This window comes from Gekko japonicus, unplaced genomic scaffold (assembly GCF_001447785.1).
Source record: "Gekko japonicus isolate JY-2015 unplaced genomic scaffold, Gekko_japonicus_V1.1 scaffold2660, whole genome shotgun sequence".
In the NCBI taxonomy this organism is placed as follows: Eukaryota; Metazoa; Chordata; class Lepidosauria; order Squamata; family Gekkonidae; genus Gekko; species Gekko japonicus.
The window spans coordinates 180,758-190,071 of record NW_015175447.1 but is presented as its reverse complement, the minus strand read 5'-3'; the positions used below and the strand labels follow the sequence as shown (position 1 = coordinate 190,071).

General features: G+C 47.8%; 1 protein-coding gene across 1 annotated transcript in view; it reads left to right on the top strand.

Annotated features, from left to right (window-relative positions):
- LOC107122747 (putative DBH-like monooxygenase protein 2) overlaps positions 1–9,314 on the top strand; it is a 38,295-nt gene that overhangs the window by 27,676 nt on the left and 1,305 nt on the right. Inside the window, exons 8-12 of the mRNA XM_015425879.1 lie at positions 603–694; positions 2,451–2,547; positions 2,629–2,688; positions 4,318–4,448; positions 7,170–7,284. Of these exons, the coding sequence (XP_015281365.1) occupies positions 603–694; positions 2,451–2,547; positions 2,629–2,688; positions 4,318–4,448; positions 7,170–7,284 (495 nt within the window). The remainder of the gene's footprint in view (positions 1–602; positions 695–2,450; positions 2,548–2,628; positions 2,689–4,317; positions 4,449–7,169; positions 7,285–9,314) is intronic.

Genomic DNA, 9,314 nt, shown 5'->3' with positions numbered 1-9,314 from the left:
TTAACAGACTAACAAACTAATGGAAACATCACTCGACCTTTTCTTTACCCCGCTATATACCCTCCCCCCTTTCTAATATAAAAAGCAATAAAGTTATCTCCTTTTTAGGAGAGTTTATAAACGAAGAAGCTTTTCTCCAACTCAAGTGGTTTTTTCTGCAAAGGAAGAGCCACTGAAGTCAGAGGAAGACTCCTTAGGTCGCCATAAGTCAGCTGTGACTTGATGGCAAAAAGGGGGGTCTGATAACCACCTAAACATAGTGTGCAGTCCAGGCTTCCCTTGAACCCCCAGATCCCAATAAAGGTCTGCTATTTCTCCTCCCCCTGCCAAAGATGCCCCACACAGGCCCCACTGCAACTTTCCACCAAAATGGTCACTGATGTTTTAAAGAGGAAGCAAATAATTCTGGAATACGGTGATGGCTTTCCTAACAAGTCTTGTGGAGTTGTTAAGGTTAAGATGAAGGTTGTGCATGCACCCGCAAGGAAAGTGTGCACGTGCGTTATAGCAGCATATGTCATGTGCATGAATGACAATCACTGCCCTCTATCAGCTTCCAGATTCCCCTTAGTAAAGCCCAGCTTCTCTCTTTTGAACCATAGCTGAATGGGATCCCGGTGCCCGATATGCACGTCTTTGGTTACTTGCTCCACACTCACTTGGCTGGAAGAGGAGTGAGAGGCGTCCACTACCGGTAAGAAAGACGACATAGATGTAGAGAGAGCAGCCATCACTTTATTACAGAGTGGCCCCAATCGATCACAATTTGAAAGAAAAGGACAGGGAGGTCTCATGATAATAAAATGGGGGTTATGCTGCTGGCATTTGTGGGGGGGGTAAATGGAGCTAGGTTCTTGGTTTTGGAATTGTAAGCCGCTTTGAGACACAAAGGGAAAGCGGGGTACAAATATTTAAACAACAAAAAACGCAAAGGATTGTGCGTGCCAGGTGAGCAGAACCCTCCTCTACCTGCAGCATGTCTCCCCTGCAGTCATTCTTTCCAGGTCAGGGTCACTCCTGGTGTCTAAGCTAAAGGCTCAGCTACACCTTACCCATGAACAAATGAACACCTGAAGCTGCCTTATACTGAGTCAGACCCTCGGTCCATCAAAGCCAGTATCGCCTGCTCAGACTGGCAGTGGCTCTCCAGGGTCTCAAGCAGAGGTCTGTCCCATCACCTCCTACCTGATCCCTTTAACTGGAGATGCCGGGGATTGAACCTGGGACCTTCTGCATGCCAAGCAGATGCTCTGCCAGTGAGCCACAGTCCTCCCCATGTCTATTTTAAACCTTTTTGTTTCTTTTTTTGCAAATTCAGCTGCTCGTTCACCTTCTTGTGTCACATCCCAAAGGGGTAGTGGTGTAAATCTGTAGCAGCAAAATGAAACTGGAGCCCATTGGCATGTTAGGGACCTATTCCTGCATAAGTGTTCATCATGACTCATGAGTTAGAGCTCTCTCCTTTTGCCAGGTCTATGACATGTCCGTCCATTCATACACACAACGAACTCCTGTCCCGGTTTCTGTTGTGAATATAAAAGCATCGATCTAATGAGTTTGCATGCCATGTGTTTGATGGAGTGAGCTCTCACACATGAAAACTTCTACTGGACTAAACTCTGTTCATCCCTAAGGCACCACTGGAATCTAGTTTTATTCTTAGGACATGGTACAATTTCATGGACTTGTCCCACCAAGATTCTCCCATCTAGCCATGTGCACAGGCTGCAAAATAAGGAAAAAAGAAAGACTATTGTCCAAAATATCAACCTAGTCCAGAGAGGGGGAAAGAAGAAGCAATCCCAAGCCAAGTGGTGTTAAACAGAAACATAGCATAGAGTATGCTCAGTTTTTTTTAAAAAAGAAGAGAGATCACTTGTGCCAGAATGTGTGAAGACATACTGATAGGGGAGATCAGTGTACGGACACCAGGGAACTGAACTCGTAGTGTTTGATTTTAGCAAGGATGATCTTAGCCTCCTGAGGACATCATTAGATCAGACACTGGATGGTCTTGTGTCACAATTAGGCTAGGGCCTTGCGACCCTTTACTAATCCTTAGTTTTTTGTTGGTGGACAGCACAAGGATTTTGTTATCAGGTGTGTGATGGGAGTGTTGTGCCTTCCAAGTGCTATAGGCCCCATAAGGGAAAATGGCATTGCTGTCATGGCTATGGATAATTTTTGCAACAGACCACGTAGCAGCTTCACAAGGTAGTTCGCGGATACAAAAATGGGAGGCGGGACTGAAGCAAATTCTTCCTGTGTACTGCCGTCATGATCAGAAAAGGGCTGATGTGCATTTGGAAGCTGCAAAACTCCCATTGCATGCCTGATACAAAACCCTTGTCTCTTCCACCAGCAAAACACAAGGACTTCGTAATATGTAGCACGGCTCTTCAGTATGACAAGTGTGTCTGTCTTGCCAATTGCTGTGTCTCTACCCCCAGGGATGGCAAGCAGTTGCGAATCCTCTGTGAAGACAATAAGTACGATTTCAATCTTCAGGAGACCAGAGGCTTGAAAGAACTCGTCACTTTCAAAGCGGTATATGGTTTTGCAATGTCCTTTTGTTGTGATGCTCTTCTGTTCCCAGAGTTCTCACTTGCGACCTGCTTTGTTTGACAGGGGGATGAGTTCCTGGTGGAATGTCGCTATGAAACACTTGATCGGACAAGTCTGACATTTGTAAGTCTTAAAAGAATCGAAGCAATATTACAAAATGATGGGGGGCAAACGAGAAAATCAAACATGATTCTCATCATCTACAAATATCTTAATAGCTGCTTGCAGTCCTTAGTAAAGGTAAAGGTTTCCCTTGCTCGAAAGCTAGTTGAATCCGACTCTAGGGGGTGGTGCTCATCTCCATTTCCAAGCCAAAGAGCCAGCGCTGTCCAAAGACATTTCCGTGGTCATGTGGCCAGCATGACTAAATGCTGAGACGCATGGAAAGTTGTTACCTTCCCACCAAAGTGGTACCTATGTATCTACTTGCAATTTCTTGCTTTTGAACTGCTAGGTTGGCAGGAGGCTTGCAGTCCACAACCACCTTATTCCATTAACAGGAACGGGGGGGATGAGAAGCCGAGCATGCAGGGCAAGGGGTGGGTGAAAGTGTGTTCAGGGCTGGGTGAGAAGTCACTACCAGCTTACTACAAGATAAACTGGAAGAACCTCTGAGGGGTCCCCAACCTTGCTGAGCCTATGAGCACTTTGGGGATTTAGAAAACTGGCAGTGGTCACCAGCCCAAAATGGCTGCCATGGGGGCAACCAATTATGAAGCATTGGGAGGTTCCACCATGGAGGCAGAAGCTTCTAAATGGACGCCCCCTGCAGATTCAAATGTAAGGCTCCGAGGCTCTCCCAGAACACCTCGTACTCCAGTGAAATGGAGGAATGGTTCTCTGCTTTGTGGAAGAGCTGCTTTGGAAATAAAGTGAGTGTACACCATGAACCACTGCGGTGGCTCAAGTGGTTAAGACGCTGAAGGCTGTGGAAGGTCGGTAGTTCAGCAGTTCAAGACCCGAGTTGCCGCATGACGGAGTGAGCTCCCGTCTCTAGTTCCAGCTCCTGCCAACCTAGCAGTTCGAAAGCAAGACATTGCAAGTAGATAAATAGGTACCACTTCAGTGGGAAGGTAACAGCGTTCCGTGCGCCTTGGTGTTTAGTCATGCCGGCCACATGACCACGGAAACGTCTTTGGACAGCGCTGGCTCTTCAGCTTTGAAACAGAGATGAGCACCGCAACCCTAGAGTCGGTCTCGACTGGCTTTCGAGCAAGGGAACCTTTACCTTTACTTTACACCATGAAACATGCTAGTGGGTACAATGGCGCCCATAGGTAGAGCACTGGGGACCCCTGTGCTACACAGTCTTTGTATCATGTCATGTCCTGATTCACCACAAGGACTTTCTGTCAGATGGGCACTACCAGTTCATCACTGGGAACTCAGTTCCAAGGCATTCAGGGGCCTAATTTGGATCGGAGCAATGCCATGCAGGTAGAGGGGTTTTCAGCCCTCCTTCTTATGCTGTTTTTCTGAAGCGATATGGTCCCAGGGAACTGCTGTTTGCTGTACCGAGGGCTCTGGGATACACATCGCTTTCCCTAGTGGTACAAAAAAATCATTTCTGCAGAATCATGGTGTGGGGGTAGGCAGGCCATGCTGGCCACTTGGCCCCCTCCCACCGGCCACTTCCGTCCCTCAGCATCAGAATACTTTACCTAACTTCATAGATATCAACAAGGCTGTTGGCAGCAAATGCACCTTAGCTGACCTGGCCATATATATATATATTTGCTTCCTTTTCCTCAGGGCGGGCCAAGTACCCTGAATGAAATGTGCCTGGCCTTCCTCTTCTATTACCCTCGCAACAACATCTCCAGCTGCATGGGATACCCAAACATTCAATATGTCGCCCAAGAACTTGGCCAAACAGCCGCAGAGTGAGTGTTCCTGGACTGGGACCAAATAGCGTGAGTGGTGTACTTGGGAACCAACAGATGGAGCTCAGAAGTGGAATGAAGACAGTCTATAATGTGGTGGAAATGGTTTAAGAAGAAGAGAGGACCCACAGCGATTTGTAGGGGAGGTGAAATCCCATTTTTTCCCCACACATACACACCAGTCCTGCTTCCTCCCCATGCCTGAAGCCCCCTGGGAGACTTTGGGCGACAGGGCATGGGGAAAAGGACCTCACTGAAGTATCAGCATCTCTTCCAGCTAAAACCCAGAAGTGATGTCTCACCAACATTCTAGGATTTCACTGATCCCTGTGGTAAAAAAAAAAATTGTAGAGATCAGAACTGGTGATGTCACCCCAGGGTTTTAGCCAGAAATGACACTGATCCATCAACAACACCCCCCTTGCCTTTTCTCCTGCTGCTCATTTGAGAAGAGGTGGGGAATGGCGGGGGCGGGGGTTGGCTGGGGCTTGCCCACTAAAAGCAAGCAAATGGCATCCCTATCCACCACTCTTGACTCTAGCTCCACTTTCCCTCCCTCCATCAACTCTGTCTCCACTTCCCTCCTGCACACGCACATGCACGCACGCAGACACGCACACTTTTCTCCCTCCCACCCCCACTTGCCCACCTGTCCAATATTTCTGCCTGTCTCCTGCCTCCCTTTTCCCTCTGCTGCTTTTCTATTCCTCTTCCCCTAATCCAGCCTCTGCTGCCCTAACCCCACCTCTCATGGTCCTCATATCATTCTGGATTGATGAAGCCATCCTTCACAACAGTGGTGATCTCAGTTTGGTCAATTCACACCTTGTGGAGTATACAGGTTGGGTCTGGGGTCCACCCATCGTGTGCCAGACACGACAGCCGTACACAGACTGTGAGTTCTCTTCAGTTCCTGCATGTTGGGGTGCCCGATTCAGATCAGGACTGTGGCATACATAGAGAAAGGGCTTCAGCCTTGCCTCCTCCCCCCCCTCCACATCATTTTCCCAACAGTCCCAGGGGGTACTATGTAAGGAAAGCCAATTGCTCCTGGGATAACATGAGCTTTTCCAGTAGGCCAAATAGCACACCCCTGAGACTGTTGCAGGTTAGGAAAATGATGTGGAGGGGTGATGCAAGGCTGAAAGTGTACCATGGTTCTGATCTGAATCTGTCACTTCACATGCGGGAACTGAGGAGAATTTGCAACTCACAGAGGGTGGGGACTCCAGAGCCAATCTATGTCCTCTGTAACAGGTGGACAATAGGTCCCCCTGTTATCTTGGGAACCAAAGAGCTACTTGACCTTGAGCCCATCTGCTGTGCGAATCAAAGCCTAGATGACAGTCAAGTGGATGAGGGAGAATAGGCGAAAGCAGAATCCAGCAAGCTAGAGGTGATACAGTTGGGGAAGTCAAATGTTCTAGATGAGACTAATCGACCATTTTGGAATGGAACGCACCTGCCAGTGGTGGACCAGTTAAAAAAATACGGGGGTACTCCAGGCTTGACATTATAGAAGCAAGCACTGTTGCTATGATTATTCCTCTTTCTTTTTTGCCTAATATGAAAGTTATTTTCCCGCCTTGGCATAGCTGACTTGGCCATGATGATCTATGCTTCTCTCACCTTGCAAGTGCCTGTTTTTATTGCAAGGAATGAGACATTTACGTAGCCATCCCAAAGCTTTGGCCCAGCTGGCCCAGGCTGGCTCAGTCTTGTCAGATCTTGGAAGCGAAGCTAGCAAACAAATGGGACTGATCCTTAGAAGGCACATCTGTCTCTGCCCAGAGTTAGGACCATTCTGCATCTGGCCAGTCTCTCCACATTTGATCAGCACTCAACTTGGTTCCCCTTTTCCTCAGAATACCTCTTTTCATTGCATTGCCTCGGATCATTGGTAACTCACAACAATTTAAGGAAATTGATGAATTAGTATAGACCATATATGACATAACATCAAATGAAGCTCCAAAGTGTTCCAACTCATAGAGTATTCTTATTATTTATATTATGAAGTATACTGTTAGTTATTCAATACATAAAATACGATTGATACACAGATAGGCTAAGGAGTTAAAGAAAACTTTACAATCCCAGAAAAGACTTCACAATTCCAATGGACTGAAAAAACACAAATTCTAAACGTCCATGAAGCAAGTAAATCCAGTCCTTAAGACCTGCGGCTCATCCTCTATGCAGAAGGTACCATAAAACCCAATGAACAAAGAAAGTGAAAGCGGCATGCAGTGTAGAGGGAGACTAACCATTCAACGAGGCTGGGGGAAAACTGCGAGGAAACAGATGGGTACAGAATCAGCCTTATTAGTCTCACCTGATTCCTCTTTTGATGCTTTCTGTAATGTATCCAGCTATGACCGCGTGGCCAGCTTAGGCTCCACGCAGTCAAGAGCAAACGTCAACCTTCGCTCGAAGAGACAATGAGCTAAGCGGATCCTAGCCCGCACCTATTGGAGGGCTAGGTTCCCGGCCGAGAGCCTATGGAACTCTCGGCCACTGTAAATAACCTATTGTGGGGGGGGTGTTCTGGGGGGTGGTTTCACGGGGAATATAAGCTGGCCTGTGAGCCGGCTAAAGTTGTCTTGTTCCTCACTAATAAAAGTACGTTAGTTGAAATCACTTGTCCGTCTGCCTGCTTTTCACTTTCCCTGGTGGCTGTTTCTGCACCCCTGGTAATTCATCTCCCCCTTCATTTCTCAGTGCGATGGAAGGGATGATGGCCATTAACTTGGTCGACTGGAACAACGACACCGCCAAGAAAGCGGAGAAGGCTTGCAAGGAAGTGGATCAGATTGTCATCATTAAAACAATTGATGTAAGTGGGACTCCCGGGCTGTCCAGGGGCTGGGAGACTCCCGGACCTACCCAGCATTTACTTGGGATGCCTGCCTCTTTAAAGAGACAACGTAAGAGCTGAGCGGCGGCAGCTTGAGGTTTGGAGGGAGGGGGGGGGTTACCATTCAAAGTATTCTGTCTCTACAGAAAGACTCTCTGTCCTCAAGCAAATTTAGGACTTTATTCAAATCACTTTTTTACTGAGTTCACGTAAGAGCTGAGCGGCGGCAGCTTGAGGAGGTTTGGAGGGAGGGGGGGGTTACCGTTCAAAGTATTCTGTCTTTACAGAAAGACTCTCTGTCCTCAAGCAAACTTAGGACTTTATTCGAATCACTTTTTTACTGAGTTCTCAGCCTGTGCCTTCTCTCACTCTGCTCAAGCCTAAAGAACAGGAAGAGAAAGTGGATCTTGTTAGAGCCAATTTGGTGGAGTGGTTAGGAGCAGGGCTATTTTTGAGCAGGAACGCACAGGAACGGAATTCCAGCTGGCTCCCGAGTTGGCCACGCCCAGCAGGAACTCATTAGTATAACAGGCCACACCCAACAGCAGAAACTCATTAGGATTGGCTACATTAGGGGTGTGTGGCCTAACATGCAAAGGAGTTCCTGCAACAAAAAAAGCCCTGGGTCTTGACAACAAACAAGGTAAACAGAATAAGAAGCAAAAGGTGGGTGTGGCTGGATGACCACACTTCTGGTAACATGGGGGTGCGGCCTAATGTGCTAATGAGCTGTGCTGTCAGGGGTGTGGCCTAATATGCTAATGAGTTTCTGCTGCTGGGTGTGGCCTATTATACTAATGAGTTCCTGCTGGGCTTTTTCTACAAAAAGAGCCCTGGTAGGAGTGTGGATTGGAATCTAATCTGGGAGAACCGGGCTTGATTTCCCGCTCCTCCACATGCTGGTGTGACTCTTGGGTCCTCAGTCAGAAGCTATTTCAGAGCTGTTCTCTCACTAGCAGCTCTCCAAAGAGCTCTCTCAGCCCCACCTACCTCACAGGGTAGGGGAGGAGAAAGGAAAGGGATTGTAAGCTGCTCTGAGACTCCTTTGGGTAGTGAAAGGTGGGGTATAAATCCAATCTCCTCCTCCTCCTCCTCCTCTTCTTCTTCTTTTTGGGATTGCACTGTTAACTCCCTGTTTGGATGTCCAGTGTGCTCATCCCATAGGATTGCCAGCTCTGGATGGGCAATTCCTGGAGATTTGGGGGGTGGATCCTGGGGAGGGTGGGGTTTGGGGAGGGTCAGTGGGGTCCAATGCCATAGAGTCCACCTTCCAGAGTGGCCATTTTCTCCATGGGAACTGATCTTGGTTGCCTGGAGATCCGTCGTAATAGCAGGAGATCTCCAGGTGCTACCTGGAGGTTGGCAACCCTATCGTCCCATTCCCCCCCCCCAGACATTTCCAAATTGCTATACAATCCATCCATAGAGACATAGTCCAAATTCCATATTGACAGTGTATGAATTAATGATGCCATGCAGGTGTAGCCCAGAATAAAGTGAGAATTTACTTTTGCTTTTCTTTAAAGACGAGTCACTTTCATGCAGTGTTCCCTCTAAGCTGAGTTAGTGTGAGCTGGCTCACAGTTTTTTAGCCTCCGGCTCACACATTTTTGTCTCAGCTCAGGAAGGGATGGCTCCAGAGCAAACTGATTTCTGCAGTAGCCCAATCGCTCGCTCGCAACTTTAATGCCAGTAGTTCACAAAGCAGAATTTTTGCTCACAAGACTCCAGAGATAAGAGGGAGCATTGGTTTCATGTATTTTGGACCGGGTCCATCCTTTTCCGTGACTTAATCACGAAATGCCTCTGTCCTCATCAGACCAAGTCGCCCAAACTGTCATCCAGGTTGCCTGATAAGTAAATGCAGGGGTCATTTCGTAGAAAAAGAGGTGCAGGAGCTCATTGGCATAACTCATTAGCATACCTTATTTGCATAGGCCACACCCCCTGACATCACCGGAAGTGTGTCAGAAGGCAACACCCACTGCTCAGGCTCCACTGGACTGTTT